Source organism: Corythoichthys intestinalis, chromosome 22 (assembly GCF_030265065.1).
Source record: "Corythoichthys intestinalis isolate RoL2023-P3 chromosome 22, ASM3026506v1, whole genome shotgun sequence".
In the NCBI taxonomy this organism is placed as follows: Eukaryota; Metazoa; Chordata; class Actinopteri; order Syngnathiformes; family Syngnathidae; genus Corythoichthys; species Corythoichthys intestinalis.
In genome coordinates this window covers 6,380,385-6,398,648 of record NC_080416.1, presented here as the reverse complement: position 1 = coordinate 6,398,648, position 18,264 = coordinate 6,380,385, and the positions used below count along the sequence as shown (strand labels likewise).

Genomic DNA, 18,264 nt, shown 5'->3' with positions numbered 1-18,264 from the left:
CGATTACTAAAATATTCGATAGCTGCAGACCTAAAATATTTATTGAGGTAATGTTCCAGTTGTTTCATTAATTGCTACTAATGAGATTTAAACTGAACTTTTTCAAACAGTGAGTTTGAATGACCTTTGATTTAATCACTTGCCATTTTTTGTGAAGTGGATCTGCTTACGCACTGTAAGCATGGACTGTACCTCCCGGCCTCATAAGTGCCACAAAATAGCAGGTGGCTAATACAATCGAAGGTTTGAACGTGCAAATATTTTTCGACCTAGCCTATTTAATGTACTTGATATATAAGAAGATGTTCGGGAAGTGTATCCTCAATTTTTCTTTACAGTGTTTTTTTCTCCTCGAAGCAATTTGGCGTTCCCGCCACTCAATGGCGCCCCAGGCAACCGCCTAGCTCTCCTATACCCAGGGCCGGCCCAGCTGGGATGGCCAACCTCCCGTTTAAAATAAATTGCACGTCTTTCGCCATCAATGGCAGCCAATCAAAAAGCAGCAATTACAAATCAAAATTTAGAACAGAGTTTAAAAAAAAAAAAAAAAAAAAAAAAAAAACGACATCTCAACTGAAAAAAAAAATCCACTTTATTCACATTTCTATAAAAAAACAACACACGCAATTGGTTTGTTCTTAATAAATAAAAACAAGACGTTTTTGGCACATCCACGCGTTTGGCATTGACACAAAAATACAACATTAAACTGTAACATCAAGACTTGATTGAAAATTCAGCTCTCGGAAGATAACATCTAGATATACTGAATATATTTCTATTCAATTCTTACCTATGATGGGTGTTCCTGCTAAAGCTCCATCTTTATATTTCTTTTTGTGCAACATTCAACAACAAATACACGCACAAAATCTAAATCTTGGAAAATTTCCAGCAAGTTATCGGTAGATTTCCACGCGAAAATAAGATAAAACTTTTAGAAACACTGCTTTTGATTTGGGAAAATTTGTGTCACAATACAAAAATGTGCTGTGATTAACATTTAAAATTGGCAGGAAATTGACACAAGGCACACCTCGATTACGCTCAAATGAGTTCTAGCGCCTCGCTGAAGGCAAACATGTGCAATGTGAATGGAAGTGAGGCGTGGGATAAAGAGGTCCAAGCAAGAGGATAGCTCTTAAGGCACCGTGAAATGATAGCAAACGTGAACGACAGCATGATCCTGAGGTTGGTTGTGGTGCGGAGGACAGTGAGGGAGGGCTGGGCTCCAAAACGTTAAATATTACAAAAAAATATGTTATCAAGATGAGGAAAACAAATGAGGTACTCATAAACCCTTGACACTTGTAATTTACATTTAACAAATATACATTAGGCATTGGATTGGAGAAATACTTAAGTACATAAAAAGTTAATTTAAAAAAAACAATATAGAATATTAAATAGGAAAAAATACAGCTAAAAATAAGAAAATTGTAGAATCAAAAAATAAAAGTATAGAAAATCCATATAAAAATACATATATATTTAGGAATTTTAAAGATAGAGTAATTTATTTCATTCCTTTTCATCTACAGTATATTTAATTAAATTTCCTTATTTTTATTTATTTTACAACATTTTGTTGTATTATTCTATTTATACAATAATTCTATATATTTTTGATTATTAACATCTTCATGTACTTACTGTATGAATTTCCCCCAATGCATTTGAAGTATACTTTATTTGTTAAATGCCTTAAATTGTAATATTACATGGAATTCTCAAAAAGTAATATCATATTTTGGAAGAAAACCTAATTATAAAATAATAAAATACCCCCCCCCCAAAAAAAAAGAATAAAGTTGCAACTTTACAAGTCATATCAATACCAGAAAAAAAGAATAAATTTGCAAGCGCAACCTGTAATGTAAAAAAAAAAAACATTTAAAAAAGGGAAGTACATTACATTCAACATCCTAATTTTTAGATAAAAGAAAAACTACAATTTATCAGTTGTTTTTTCCTATAACAAAAATCAAAACCTCCCCTCCTAATTTGATTTGACAACTTTCTCCTCCGCACCTTTTTTTGGACCCTCATGTGACAAAAGTAACCAGCATGATGAACTCTACGAGAAACAATTTGAACAGTAGACATTTTTAAATTAAGACTTATTTCATTCAAGTGTTCAAGTGGAGGAAAAAAACCTGACGTGATGCTTTCACCTTCCACCGGGTGACACCGCAACCACACTTGGGAGTGTAAAGCAGCCCTCTTGTGAGAAAAGGGGGAAAAAAATGTCCGTAAAGCCTTTACCTCTTTCATTGCCATTGACGACGATAGACGTCCAATCACGTGGCTCTTAGAACCCATATGAAAACTCTTTTAAAGGAGTTTATCACAAGCACACGTCCAATACATTTGAAGTGCGGCCCTTCAAATGGATTGGACGTTTGTCATCGTTAATGGCAGCCAATGAGTTAAGATTTTGTGCAAGATATTTCCTAAGTGTGAGTGTACCAGTACCGCTTTTTCTTCTAAGAGAAAAAAAAAAACAGGATTGTCTTCCTTTCACTCCAGCTTATTGGGGTCGACGTTGTCCAAGTCGATGTCGGGCGACGCTACGCAGCAGTAGCACAATTTCTGGGTGTAACACGACACCACGTCTGTGAGAAAAACAAAAAAACCACAATAACATGTGACCATTAAAGTATCATATCTTTTAGAGTACAAGGCTTTCCATCCTGCGGCTTTAATGAAAGAAGCGGCTAATTTATGGATTTTTACAAGCTAATTAGCGAGCATCATGCTTTCTTGAGAGTCATGGTAACGTGCCACGTTCAAGTTGCTAGCTACTAACGCAAATGTTCATTATTCAACACTGTAAATTTTCGAATGTATCAGCTTTGTTGCTACGTTTGTGAGGAAGTTATTTCCTGGTACATGTTGATTTATTGTCAAGAGAAGACCTTTGCTGCTACTACTGAAGAACTATTTAAAGCTAACCATGGGTGGTTTGAAAGATTTGTTTGGGAGGGTAGTATATTCAAAGTTGCTAAGACAAAGCTGCTACGCTAACATGTAGTTAGCCAAGTTTCTTAAGCACTTTATGGATTTTTTTAGGGGGATTGAAGAAGCTGTCCGATGCTTGATGCTACTACGGATGAAAGATTAAAAAAAAAAAAATTATCAACAGTTTGCTATGAAGAATCTGCTAATGCTAGCATGCTGCAAACCAAGTTTGTTAAGCACGATGTCGATCTTTTTGGCTGAAGAATGCTCTGTCTTATGTTTGATACAAAAATTGTTTTCCTAAAACCATAGTTACCGCAAAAACTGCTATGCTAGCATGCTGCTAGTCAGCTTTGTTACGGACTATGTGGATTTTTAGGGGGATAAAAAAAAAAAAGGCTGTCCAATGCAATTGTTACAGAACAATAGGGCAAATTTAAAAAGTGTGCGATGACAAAGCTGCTATGTTAACACGTGGTTAGCAGAGTTTGTTAGCTACTTTATGGAGTTTTTTTGGGTGGGGGTTGAAGAAGCTGTCCGAAGGAGCCCCTAAGGGGACATGGGAGATGGGGGAAAAAAAGAGGAAAAAACTAAAAGCTGACGTTAAAAGTGCCCCGAAAAGGACAGTTTTACTTTGGAATAGGCCTAAAATATGGTGACATAAGATCAATTCTTGATATTAGGCACTAATAAGCAGAAGACATTTTAAGCGAGTCTTAAACTCAACTGGACATTTTCGCCTCAAAACGTACTGTGATTTGGCGGTCCTTGTTGACTTCATTAGCAACCAATTGCTATACTCCGGACACATACATGGTTACCGATGAATGTCCAGCAAATGCAGAGAACGTGGACTCCACGTAAGAAAAGAGAACGTCCGTCTGGTTAACACCTTCCAATTATCCTCCAAGATTTTTTTTTTTTTTTTTTGGCTTTTTTTTTTTTTGGCTTCGATGCAAACTTTTTTCTCTCTCATTTTTTTCCCTTCGATGTAAAAAAAAATGTTCGCCTCGATTCGACCTCTATGTTTTTTTTTTTACTTCAGTGTTTGTTTTTTCTTCTGTGTTTTTTTTTCATTTTTTTTTCATATCACCTAAGGGGCTCCGTAGCATGATGCTTGATGCTAAAACGGATGAAAGATCTTTTAAAAATTGTATCAACGGTTTGCTATGAAGAATCTGCTAATGCTAGCATGCCTTGAACAAAGTTTGTTGTAAGTGCGCTATGAGAAAGCTGCTAAGCTAACACACGGTTAGCAGTTTGTTAGGCACCTTATGGATTTTTTTTTAAATTAAAGAATCTGTCTGATGCTACTAGGGATGAAATGATTAAAAAAAAAAATACAGTTTGCTATGAAAAATCTGCTAATGCAGTGGTTCTTAACCTTGCTGAAGATACTGAACCCCACAAGTTTCAGAATTAGATAATAAAAATCAAAACCAATATATCTAAGCTAGCAAGCTAATAATCGAGCAAATTCCGATTCAAAATTCTTATCATTTTGACAGCATGTTTTATCAACAGGTCAAAATTTGAGATCACGCTGCCCATTGGTCTGTTGTATTCCCTCATACTAAGTGCGAGTCAACCTTCCACTGAGCAAACCAGTTCCTCCTCCCATCAGATCGAGGACGAGTAGTTAAAGGAAATAAGTTAAGCCTGTAATTTGGAGCAAACCAGTCCAAAACCTGGTCTAAAAAGCCACTGTGCCTAGATTTAATCAGCGAAAATAGGGCTTTGCGTTTCTTTACCTACGCCAAAACCCTTAGGTTTACTCACCGAACCCCTGGGGTTCGATCAAACCCTGGTTAAGAACCACTGTGCTACTGTTAGCGTGCCGCTAACCAAGTTTGTTGAGCACAATGTAGATCTTTTGGGCTGAAGAAGGCTCTGTCCCATGTTTGATGCTACTACAGATATCCATAGTTTACTGTAAACACTCTGCTATGCTAGCATGCTGCTAGCCAGCTTTATTACACACACTTTGGATTTTAGGCAGGTATGAAGAACAGTGTCCAATGCTTGACGCCATTACAGAACACAAAGTTAAGGCAAATTTAAAAAGTGCGCTATGACCAAGATACCTTGCTAGGGCTAGCACTGACAGCTCTTCGCTCGGAGTTTGTTCAGCATTATTGTTATTTCGTGAAAGCCAAGACTGTAAATAGGATGATATTTTTACTTCTTGGAATCCACCCCCCACCCCCCCCCCACCCCCAAGCCAGGTGGGTTTGTCGTTTCGGACTGGCTGTTAAAACACCAACGGGACTTGTGACACTGCATACGAATCATTAGGAAGCAAATGCTCACGTAGGATTTTTCCAAGGAAGGCGGGCCTGGAGCTACGAGGCAGGTGAAGGCACAGGAAGTATACAGGCACGCCGGAGAGCGCCACGCCTATGCCCACCAGCGAGTTGATGGTGTCGCTGTAGAGGGGCATGACCACCAGGAAGAGGCTGCACAGGCTGTACACAATGGGGAAGAACAAGGACAGCTGCAAACAAAGAAGGAAGGAAGCGAGTCAGTCATTACAATATAAAAGAAGAACATTGAAGCAGAAAAATGGAGAGGCGACCTTGACAGGCCGGTGCAAGTCAGGGGCCTTGAAGCGTAGGTAGACGAGGCTGACGATGGACAGGCCGATGAAGAGCCAGTAGTTGAAGCTGAAGTAGTTGATCAGTTGGAAGACGTCAGGCACTGACAGGTAGATAAGCGACATGGCGCCCTAATGCAAAAAGAAATAATTAGCACATTAACTGACATTTAAAAACTTGAAAAAAAAAATAATAATAATACAGTGGTACCTCTACATACGATCGCTTCGACACACGAACTTTTCGACATCCGACGTAAAATTTGACTCGCCATTTGTTTCTACATCCGACGACATGCTCGAAATACGACGACAATGGCAGCACCGCAGACGAATGCACGGCGGATTTTCTTGTGTGACAAATCAACACAGGTTTCAGAAAAGGTTGGTACAGGTGGTGAAACAAGGAAAAAGTTGACGCTTACCTTCTAAATGAAGATGCAAATGACAGAAAAATATGAGCGTAGGGTGGGCATCCGTGAAATGGCTCAACAATACATCTCCACGGTCCTCCTCCGACCATCGTTCGCCAGTCTTTATAAGTTAAGCTGACAATTCTTATTGTGGTAACATCTCCAGAGAAATCGCCAGCTTCGCCACGTTTTCATCATTTCTTTCACAATTTATTTAACACAAAACGCCTGCTGTCTGCTGCAATTGACGATGTTCTCAAGAAAGCATTGAAAGCGAAAGTAAACTTTCACCCGCTCCCCTCCCTCTTTGTCACGTCAGCGCCGCGGTGCCTTCAGGTACAGAAAAAAACGTCCGCCTTATTAGAACCCGTTTCGTTACACTATTACAGGAATTATTATTATTATTACATTATTAATCCGATTTTTATTTATTATTTATTTGTTTTGCTATATGTAATTGCCATTTGTAATAGTACCAGCAGTATTTTTTTAAGGATTTAGTGCAGGTTTTTGGGCTGTGGAACGAATTAATGGAATTATAATGTATTCCTATGGGAAAATCCTGCTCGACATACGACCATTTCGACTTACAAACAAGCTCCTGGAACGGATTAACTTCGTATGTAGAGGTACCACTGTACTTGGCTTGATTCAAAAATGATTTTATGAATGGCACATGCTGTTCTTCTCCAGTCCAGTAGGTGGAAGTAAACCTTGACATTGAAATTATTTTTCTTTTGCATAAAATGACAACTTTTTCAAAAAAACACAAAAAAAAAAACTTTTGTGGCAAATCTCATTAATTACGATTTTTTCTTTGACATTTTGACTGCTAAAACAAAAACAGTCAACTTTTTTCTTGTAATATTACAAATTTATCGTCCCAAACAGTATGACTTTTTTACTCTTAGTATTTGTACTTGATGCCAGTAACATTCTGCCTTCTTAGCTTCTGTTTATTGTGACTTTAGCTAACTTGCCACTTCATGTGAGGTAACCCAAGAACACCCACATTAAAAAGCAGGGCTGGAATGGGTGTAAAACGCTTGACGTGGATCATGGAAAGCACGTTAGGGAGGTGGCCTTCTCGCGAGCCCACGAAAAACAACCTGAAAGTAAAAAATAATATTAAATATAGAAGTCAGAAGGCATTTTTTTCCGGTTGGCTAACATTTAAACACTCAAAATGCAACCTGGAAGCGGCGATGATGGAGGAGTTGAGTCCGCCGTAGCAGGAAATAGCCACCGAAAGCGGGATCAGCCAGCGGGCCCAGCCCAGGACCTCGTCGGCGAACGTCTGAGGAGAACGTGAAGGCGGACGCTCAGCCATGTGCAAATAATTAAGGCGCACTAATGGCATGGCTGGGGACGCTAAACCGGTTAAGTCAACAGACAGACTTTCCGCTCGCTATCAAGGCAGACAGGAAGAGCACCGCTAGGAACATTGTTTATATTAGCGATAAATGTCTATCGCCATCAATCTGGCTGAAACGTGCCTAGACTGGTAAAAACACTACTCACCACAGCGACGGCTTCGCTACCGAGCACCTGGTCGGCGTCCATCACCACATAGTAAGCCACGTTTGTCAAGATGTATATGATGGTGACGATAGGCATGGAAATGGCAATGCTCAGGGGGAGGTTCCTGCCAACACAAAAAAAAAAACAAACATAGAAATTAAGATTTCTTTTTGTGTACTGTTAAAAAATGCTGCAAAATACCATAAAATACTCTAAAATATATATACAGCTAGTCCCCGGGTTACGACATACTCTATTTACACGATTTTGACTTTACGACGCCGGAGTCTCATCCGCCATTTTTTGTTTGTTTTCAGTTGCACAAACAGTAACTTATTATACCTCACAGTTTATTATTTTTTTCTTTATTAATATGACGCGTTCTGTTCTCACTAAACGTGAAGTTGTTCAGCTTTACAGACATCAAACAATTGTGCTTTTTGAAGCTTTTGACTTCCTTCACTGTTGACAATTTGTAAAGCTGTAACACACATTTGTACGCTTATGTTCAAAACGATACACATTTTAACAATAAAACACTTGACACAAAACATTGGGTGTTCAAACTTCCATCTAGTCTGATCAATATGTTAATTTAGTACATTAGCCTAATTTGCCTAACAAAAGGCCGCTAGTTTAAATGGTTTAAATGCTAACGTATTTACAATTCTCATAGCAAATCACTCACACATAACTCAACAAACTATAGCTTTAAACTTAATTACAAATTCATGCACAAACATATATTAGCTGAAACAACTTACAGCCTTATGTGGGCCAAACCAGAGCACAGCTATCTTTTATCCATGTCAGACATCTGAAGGCTGAGATATGCTTCTGCGGCAGACCTACACGGCCAAGGCAGACCCGATTTACGACCCTTCGCCGTAGCCTGACGTTCATCTCCAAAATTTTCTGACTTTGACTTAGACTGCGACTGGTCTGTTCAGACTGCTGTTTCCTGTTCAGCGCGAAATCACCGCCATTTTCAAACATTGTTGTGCTACACGCAAAAATGGACCAAGCCAAAGAGAGTATCATCGAAGAGGTCCGACAACCTCTACAATATCTCGTCAAGACATTATACAGATTGACAAATTGGAAACAAAACTACGTTGGCATTGTTGTGTAACCGGAAGAAAACTAGAGGAAGTTGACAAGAGTCCCCCAAAACCGTACAACCACAGCGCCACACCCCTCTAGTGGCTTGGCAGTGACGCATTCTCTTGCCGCTGAACTATCGAATGCTCATTGACGCTGTCGTCATTACGTCGTCACCGTCACTCAGGCTTGAGTCTGCACCTCAATCATACAATGCGACAGTCCAGCCAGACCCAACATTGCCATTACAGGGCAGCGTATCCTCCATCATGAAACAAAATACGATACTTATGGACTTTTTGAATAGTTATTTTGTAGGGGTACTTAATGGGTTAATTCAGACTTATGTGGAGATTCCGGTTACGTCGCCAGTGTAGGAACGAAACACGTTCGTAACCCGGGGACTACCTGTATTGAATAACAGGAAATTGAGGGATCTGGGGGAAAAAATATTTTTCTAAAATAATAAACGTGAAAAAAGCGTCAAAATAACAATATTTTATAGCATTTTTAAAATATTCGATAACTATATCTTAAAATTTATTAATTTGTTGTTGAATTCATCCTCTGTTTTTTTTGTACCTCTCTGGGTTCTTGATCTCCTCAGTGATGAAGTTGAGCGTGTCCCAGCCGGAGTAAGAATAGAGAGCGGAGTAAAGCGCCAGGGCCATGTCGCCCGCGTTCATCTTGGAGCCTCGAAAAGAGTCCTCGAAGTTCTGGTTGAAACCTGTTCCATCGCAAGGAGACCACAGGAAATTTGAGAAGCTTGATTTCCTGCCTTCTTGCCATTTTGTGCCAAAAAACTAAGGTGAGTAGTTGAACAATTTAAAAGACAGATTTGGAGTTTGACTCAGATTTTCATTGTAAAAAAAACTCGATGCCTTAGGACTTCTATCCCCATCAATGGCACTGAAACATGAGCATTGACTAACAGTTCCTACATATTTTTGTGTGTTAATGATTTACATCAGAGGAGAGCTTATCCTCAACTTGATCAGTCACTAATGAGGGTTTAAGCAGTTTTATTACTTTACTGCAAAATGAACGGGATAACACCACAAGCAGTGACTGAACATAATTATTGCGTCAAAATTCAGTGGTGAACTGGCGAACGGCTGCAAATGAAATAAACGTTTGACTCGTACCTTGCCCCAGCTTGACAAGGCCGGTGATGATAATGACGATGAGCGCCAACACTTTGGCCACAGTGGAGATGACCTGAAGAATGGCGCCCCACTTCACTTTCATGCAGTTTACGCACGTCAGCAGGCCTGACAAACAGTGGTGTGGAAATTCATCAAAAGTTTTTAAATGAACAAACAACCCCTAAAATGTTAGAAAATAATAATCCTTTATAGGGTTCTCATTAAAGGTGGGAATCTTTGGGCACCTAACGATTCGATTACGATTCAGAGGCTACGATTCAATTATAAACCGATTATTGATGACCCCCCCACCCCGCTATTACGTAGCTGTTTTTGTACATTAGTTACAAAAACTTAAAAAAAAAAAAAAAAAAAAAGCCTTGCAGGCTTAAATAAACGACTATTTCAGTATCAAGTTAACAGTTAAAAACAATAAATAATATACTCAAATCCCCATTCTGTATCAGCAGCTTTGAACTACATTCAATTGATGTTGTGAATCAACCGTTAAAGTTGTTAAAATTGCTCCCGTTATTCCATAATTTCCCTTTTGTCTACTTTCGACATCTGAAAGTTTTAAAACTATTTTAAAGATAGATTCAAGTCAATATTTTACCGATTTAGGAGTATTTTAGATAAAAAGTTAATTAGGTTTGCTTGGAAGGTTCGCTACAACAGCCTTGCAGGGAAGTCTACTGCTTTAAGATGGCGGCCGTTTACTAACGCCCGCATCTAGCTTTCTGTGCATGTGCTTTAACGCCACTGAGTCTGTTTTGCATCTAGTCCTATATAAATGATATCTCCCATACCATTATGTGGACGTGCTTTGTAGAAGCTGTCGGCAGCAGTCCCGTATGTTGTTGTTTTTTTTTTTTATGTCGCGGCATGAGTTGAGCTAGAGCCGTGAGTTGAGCATTGGCATTACCCAAGGGGCCGGGTAATGAGAAGCATGATGTTTAGCTACTCTCGCTCCGTTCCTCATTGCGTCCCGAAGACCGCGCGGCACGCTGAGTGTGTTTTACTTTCGCTTTACTTGACATATTTCAATAATCGGAATTTGGATGTTTGTGAATCGTTCTCGAATCTTCCACGGCCGAATTGCGAATAATCTAAGAATCTGAAATTTCGCACACCTCTAGTTCTCATTTACCTCCCTGGTTGCCATTGACGTCCGTAGACGTCCAAATTAGACGTCCAGCGTCGTCATTGGCTTAATGAAGTAAATACTATGAAAATACAGGGATTGCAAAAAAAAAATACAGGTTTCAAAAAGTAAAAATGAAGACAGATGAAGACTTTTTTAAGAGCCTATTCTTAAAATTTGGTGTCAATTTCAATGAAAATTTATATAAAGTTTAAGAAATTGTAGGAAATGTGTTTATTTGATTATATTTTATTTAAACAAAATTGTAAGTTTCAAGAATTTGAAAATAAGTCCGTAATTAAAAAATTGTTTTTTTTTTTTTCATATTTTGCAGTTAATCTGTAAACAGTTGAATTTGCTTTTTTTTCTTGCTATGGGTTTTGCTTTGAAATGAGAACCTGAAAAGCAGGTTGGCAGCATTCATGCAGAGCTGGCGAAGTTGGTACACCCGTATTAGAGGCCTCTGTAAAGTCGAAATATGAGCCACGTTGGCAGGAGCGACCCCCGCGCAAAGTAACACATTTGACGGCTGCAAAGTGCAAAAGTCTGGCGGGGTCACGCAACGGGCTCCCAATCTCAACCTGGTTAGATTTACTACGCGGAAAGTGTCATTAAGCGCGCCGTCGCTCCATGTTGCAACTTTAACGCCAGTTTGACTTACGCTAGGCCCGCCCGCATTCACGGGCCTTATCAGTTGTGTGCAAATACCGCGCGAGACTTAACGCACTCCAGCACATGTCAACAGAATGCGTGTCCACACCATTCAGATACTACATGAATGAAAAATAGATTTTGTCAACATTTACACACGTTTGGGAGATTTAATCCAAGTGACTTCAAACTTTAACGTGTAACAGGTTCACTGGAAGGAAAAAAAAACCTTAAGGCTTTAAAATGACAGCAAAATATAATACAACAGGACAATAGGCCTTAGCCCAATTCTTTACCCTAAACTAGACACAAGGGAGTAGCGGATATTGCGATAACTAGATTGTAACTTTTGCTATGTTTGGAAGTAATTTAATGTTGTGAATCAACCGTTGAAGTTGTTAAAATTGCTCCCGTTGTTCCATTATTTCCCTTCTGTCTACTTTCGACATGTGAAATTTTAAAACTTTTTCATCATTTAAAGATAGATTCAAGTCAAGATTTTGTCGATTTAGGAGTACTTTAGATAAAAAGTTAATTAGGTTCGCTAGGAAGGTTCGCGACAACAGAACCTTCCTGAGAAGTCGACTGCTTTAAGATGCCGGCTGTTTACTAACACCGGCGAGTCTGTAATTTCAAATCTAGTTCTATATACACGTGATATCTACCGTAGCATTATGTGGGCGTAGTTTGTAGCAACAGGGCGTTGTTTGTAGCCGCAGTCAGGTATTATTGGTTCAAGCTGTGGCAGGGTCCTTCCGGGGTCCTACAGTCAGTTGCCCACATGGATGCCCGATCAAAATATTTTTTTATCAGCTTATTTTTTTGTTAATCGGCTAATGGTGGAAAACACATGCCATAGGTCGGCCTAATATATCGTCTAACCAATATATCAGTTGACCTCTAGTATAAATCCCCACTTAGTGTGACGCAGTACTTTTTTTTGTACTGAAAATCATGGAAATAAATGACTTGTAATTCTGTATACAATGATTGACTGCAAAAATACTTATAGGTTTTTACAGGTCACTGGACAAACAACAAGTAAAATAGTCATTTACAGACAATAAGCTGCTACCCCACACCGCTCATAGCGATAGACCAGGTTTTGACGTGAATTAGTGTTTCACAGATTAATTTTTGGTTCCCGATACAGATTCTACATTTTTTCCTTTTAATACTAAATCACTGCAAATCCACTAATATGTTTGAGTCATTTCTGTGATGGCTCATCAGACACTAGAGGTGTGCAAAATTTCCGATTCTTAGATTATTCGCGATTCGGCCGTGGAAGATTCGAGAACGATTCACAAACATCCAAATTCTGATTATTGAAATATGCCAAGTAAAGCGGGAGTACAACACATTCAGCGCGCCGCGCGGTCTTCGGTACGCAATGAGGAAGAACGGAGCGAGAGTAGCTAAACATCATGCTTCTCATTACCCGGCCCCTCGGGTAATGCCAATGCTCAACTCACGGCTCTAGCTCAACTCATGCCACGAGATAAAAAAAAAAACCACAACAACATACCTGACTGCTGCCGAAAAGCTGCTACAAAATACATCCACATGTTATGGTAGATATCATTTATATAGGACTAGATGCACTTTAGATTCGGTAGTGTTGCAGCACATCTACAAAAAGCTAGGTGCGGGCGTTAGTAAACGGCCGCCATCTTAAAGCAGTACACTTCCCTGAAAGGCTGTTGTAGCGAACCTTCCAAGCGAACCTAATTACCTTTTTATCTAAAATACTCCTAAATCGGTAAAATATTGACTTGAATCTATCTTTAAAATAGTTTTAAAACTTTCACATGTCGAAAGTAGACAAAAGGGAAATTATGGAATAACAGGAGCAATTTTAACAACTTTAACGGTTGATTGAATACATTAAATTAATTGAATGTAGTTTAAAGCTGCTGATACAGAATGGGGACTGGAGTTTTTTATTTACTGTTATTTTTGTATATTTGTTTACTGCTATATGTTAACTTGATACTGAAATAGCAGTTTGGTTTAGCCTGAGAGTATTTTTGAACAATTTTAGAACTAATGTACAAAACATTTAAAAAAAAAAAAAAAAAAAAAAAAAAGGAGGGGGGTGCATCAATAATCGTTTTATAATCGAATCGGAGCCTCTGAATCGTAATCGTAATCGAATCGTTAGGTGCCCAAAGATTCCCAGCTCTATCAGACACTGCTTAACTTATTCTCTGCCATTGACGCCACTATACTCACATATAATAGCAGCAGCAATGAGGCGGATGGCATAATAGGGGGCGGGGCATGTGGTGAAAAAGGGCTGGACCAAGTAGCTGGAGAAGGTCAAGGCGATGACCGCCTGGCATGCTGGCTCCACGATCAACAGCGATGTCCACAGCCTGCGGGGAAATGAGGAAAAACTATTGCATCGTGGGCCTCGACACGTCAGACCGGTCGGCGCCGCCTACCGGATGAACGCCAAGAAGCTCCCGAAGGCCTCCAGAATATAGGCATAGGATGCCCCGGATTTGCGGATGGTGGTGCCCAGCTCGGCGTAACACAAGGCACCGAAGACTGAGAAGACCCCTCCCACCGCCCAGATCACTAGCGACAAGCCGTAGGAGCCGGTGTACAAGAGCACCCCCTGCAGTAAAATGAGAGTACACGGCAGGTTAAACATAGTCGGGGCTGGTTCTGTGCCACTTTTGAGTTTGGCTTACAGCGCTGCGGTCGCCACGCCAAAAAAGTGCTGCTGTACAGATCGCTTTCTGTGCAGTGCGCGACTTGTGACACGGGGGATGGCACTGAAACTCTACTCGTCTATGGCAGGGGAGTCAAACGCCCATCCCGTATAAAATATTTAACCTATTTGGCTGCCATTGATGGCGTAAGACATCCAATCCATTGAGACTGGGAGAGGGTGAAAGAAATTAATTGGACCTCTAGTGCTGTCAGTGGTAGGTAAACAAGGGCTGCCGCGATTAATTGATTAGTCAATTTGTTTAGTCAAAAATTTTAACCGCTTATTATCAATTTAGTATCTTTTTTCCAATAAAAAAGTAGGAAACAGTATTGTTTTTTAAATGTTTTAATTGGGGAAAAAAAAGGTAGGAAACAGGACATTTTTTTTCATAAATAAGGAAAAACAAGTGTATAAAAATTCATTATTTTTAATCTTTTGTGATTTTTAATTCACACACAAAGGGAAAATAATCGATCATGATTCTCTTTTCTGATTCAATTAATAAACAACTATTCTATTTGTTTAATTTAATTGGTTAAAAAAAGGAAGAACAGTAAATATTCAGAATTTTGGAGTAGGGAAATCTTACATACATTTTATGTAGCAAAAAAACAATCCACTTTTTTGATAGATACTTAATACTGATTAGCCTGAAAAATATTCAAATGACTGGTTCAGGATATGCAAAGTGGAAAGAGGAAATTTTCAAGGCTTGTTTTATGCTCCCACGTAAAAAAACGAAACATGTCTAAAAACACAGCAAAATACCATAAAACTAGTTCTATACTAGTTCATTCAAAGAAGACACGTTTTTATCAGCCCCAATAACTTTTTTCCCCCTCGTTTGTTTGAACAGTAAAGTTAATGTTTAATTCCCGGAACGCTAAAACCTCGAAAGCCACTCACTTTAGCGGCGTCTCTCTTTACGTTACCTTGGGCGACACAAAGATGCCGGAGCCGATCATGTTGCCCACGATGAGGCAGACGCCGTGCAGCAAGGAAATTTCCTGCTTCAGACGTACGCCGCCGCCCGAGTCGGCGTCCTGCGCGACCATGCTGACGGGCTCCACGCGACTGCGAGAGTGGACGAGAGTGAAGCCGCTGCCGGGGCAGATGGGAGGGGATGTCAAACGGTGGGCGGGGTTTAGAGGGTGGCCGGGGGAGAGAGACTGAGACAAAGAGAAATAGAAACCACGTGAGAAAACTTTTTGAATAATGGCCGTTCTTCTCTACAAAACGATATGATAAGTCATCTCATTATAATGTATTAACTAGACATCCAATCCATTCTGACTGGGAGGGGCCAATGATTCATCAATGGCAGGCAATGAGTTAACCAACACTATTCTAATGCAAAATTTTGCAAGCAATGCACTTTTTAAAATTAATCCCGTCGAACGGACTTCGTCAAGTGACCATTGTTTCTTAATCCCGTCATCTTTTAACCCCCTAAAGAATGTGACTGTATGTACATTACACGTGACTGTCTGATCCCTCACCTGACTTTTTTTTCTCTCCCTACCGAGACCACCAACAAGCTTGTCACCTTACCTTGTTTGTACACAAATTTGAACTTTTCGCCCTTTTCCAACATGTCAACAAAAAGTTGAAATTTGCCAAGGAAAATATGTAAAGTGAGCTCATCGACTGTAAAAAAATTTACAGAAATTTTGGTAGACTTTTTTTTTTTTTTAATTAACATTTTGCTATTACAAATTGAAGAGAGAAAGTAAAAAATATGAAAATGTTGAGTTAAAATTTTTGAAATTGAACTAGTTTGTTAGCATAATGCTTCTGGAGAACCCAACCAAAGATAAAACATGAGGAAAAAATGTAAATAGAGGGTGCTCACAATAGCGTATCGCATGAATGCTATTTTTAGACCGTGACGTCGCTATAGTAATGCGGAAGTGGGAAATAACCATGTTATTTCTGCTTATTTTCTCCGGTAATCTTTCAAAAAAGAACATGCCGATCAAACACTGCTGCTATGGAACTTGTAGAAACGACTCTAGACATTACGACATATGAAGGATGGTTTCTTCATACGTTTCCTGAAACCAGAAACTCTGAGGAAAACATGAAGAATGGATCCACTTGCGCTGACGTCCAAAAGACCAGTTTAACGCCAGCAAGGTGAAGCGAATCATATTTCATATGCAGTAAACATTTTGTTGGGGGCCATGTCCTTCAGAGGACAAAGAGGTAAGCCATTTTAATATTTTTACTTATTTTTTAGCGTGGCCTTTTGCTGTGCTGCTTCTGTCTGACAATGAATGACATGGGAAAAAATTTTTTTAATTGGTATCTGACAGCCGCCGTTACCTTTTTTATTGTAAAGAAACAACTTTAGTAAGGGGGAAGTGTAAATAAATTATAGAATTAAGATTTATTAATGAAAAAATTAAAAGTGTTCGTTGGCTGTCACTGAGTAGCATTTGCGATCGCTGCACAAAACTAACAATATAAAATACCTCCAAGAACGGTCAGAGACGCAAGGCAACCGGAGAATATAATATATAAGAAAGACAGGGTATATGGGGGTAATTTACCCCCTTTTAACGCGGGTAAAAGAGAACGTAAGGAAAAAGGTGTGGATCAGCTCGGCTCTTTTTCAGCCCTCGACACGCAAGCCATCTCTTTAACTGAACATTTGTATGTTCTTCCACATCGGTACCAGTTAATTTGGCACCAGGGACATCATTTTCGGACAGAATTGGTAGGTTTAGCTCTGTAAACATCTCCTTCGTACACTATTTCCATTCATTTACTATTGGGGACAAACGGGAACGTGTCCCCCATAGCAACAGTTTCTCACGTCATGAAGATTAATGAACGGAAGTGACGTGCAGCGCGCCGTACGCCATTAGTAAAATGATCAGAAATTGATTGAATCCATCACCCCCAAATATTGTTTGGAATAAATCTTGCAATACACAAAAAGAAAATGAAGGGGGAAAAAACGAGTTGTTCTATTAGTGGTATTTGAGCAAATTTGGCAAAATAATACATCGTTACATTGAACGCCATTCACGAAGAATTACCCCCCCTCCCAAAAAAAAAAAAAAAAAAAACCCGGAAACGACCACCACATGGTCGTGGATGTCTGATGACGTCATGCTTTAATTTTTACTTCCACTCCTAAAAAATGAGATGACAGTTGCTGAAATTGATAGCGAAAAAAGTCGTGACCACATTATGACGTCACTAATAAACGGAATAGAAGCGCGACCATTTTGAATTGAGCTAACATTTGGCATGACGTTCCTCTGTATGCTAATGCGAGAGGATGCTGCGGATGCTAACCCGCGAAATGCTCGCCTCGCTGTCTCCGAGTCGTATTCTTCGACTCGCCCGAGGCGCTAAATTGTGACATTATGAAGAAAGTGTGAGTTTAACGGCGAGGAGAGAGACAAAAAGAAATGGAGTTGAGAGAAAATAAGGCAAACATACCGGTGAGTCCAACAGGAGGAAAAAAAGAGGAGGAAAGTCGCGCGGCTTCTTGAAGACGACGTCAGCGAGTCCACATCTATAGTTAGCTTAGCTCTCAGCTCCTCCTCCTCACTTAAGAGGCACGCAAGATGCTTGGTCACGTTTAAACTTGTTTAGCATATCACAAATTGCGGCAAGCGTACTTTTAGTCGTGACATGTTTCGTAAATCAAGAACATCCGTAAAACAGCTCTAACCAGCGGGCAGAGCATCCAGCGGAGGGATATGAGTAGCCATGTGCTCTTCTGTTGCTCAGCTGCACTTCGGCTAATAATTCTTACCTTCCTCCGCCGAAGATGAGGTTAGTCCTTCACTGGTACCCAACGTGGATTGATGAAATCATTGACATTCAACACATAATCATAATTTGGTTTATGCTTATTACATTTATATTTGCAATTTACTTATGTTGCATTGATATTTTTTTTTGTTTTTAAGGGAACTACGGATAGAAAGACATGTAGTTCCTAAAAGATGAACGTTATTATGAGGTAAAATCATTTGATATTAAAACCCCTCTTG

General features: G+C 39.5%; 1 protein-coding gene across 2 annotated transcripts; it reads right to left on the bottom strand.

Annotated features, from left to right (window-relative positions):
- Positions 1 to 568: 568 nt before the first annotated feature.
- Positions 569 to 17,984, bottom strand: si:dkeyp-120h9.1 (Y+L amino acid transporter 2-like). Of its 2 annotated transcripts, XM_057827972.1 has the most exons (13): positions 17,705 to 17,984; positions 15,184 to 15,420; positions 13,977 to 14,152; positions 13,765 to 13,907; positions 9,735 to 9,860; positions 9,172 to 9,316; positions 7,489 to 7,612; positions 7,161 to 7,264; positions 6,980 to 7,076; positions 5,537 to 5,686; positions 5,272 to 5,455; positions 2,476 to 2,615; positions 569 to 2,223 (listed from the first exon to the last, which is right to left on the bottom strand). In XM_057827972.1, exons 2-12 carry the CDS (start codon positions 15,304 to 15,306, stop codon positions 2,521 to 2,523), a joined length of 1,467 nt encoding a protein of 488 aa, XP_057683955.1. In that variant the 5' UTR covers positions 15,307 to 15,420; positions 17,705 to 17,984; the 3' UTR covers positions 569 to 2,223; positions 2,476 to 2,520. The 2 variants fall into 2 exon arrangements, with proteins under 2 accessions (XP_057683955.1, XP_057683954.1); XM_057827971.1 differs by having other exon boundaries at positions 569 to 2,615; positions 17,705 to 17,983.
- Positions 17,985 to 18,264: the final 280 nt, after the last annotated feature.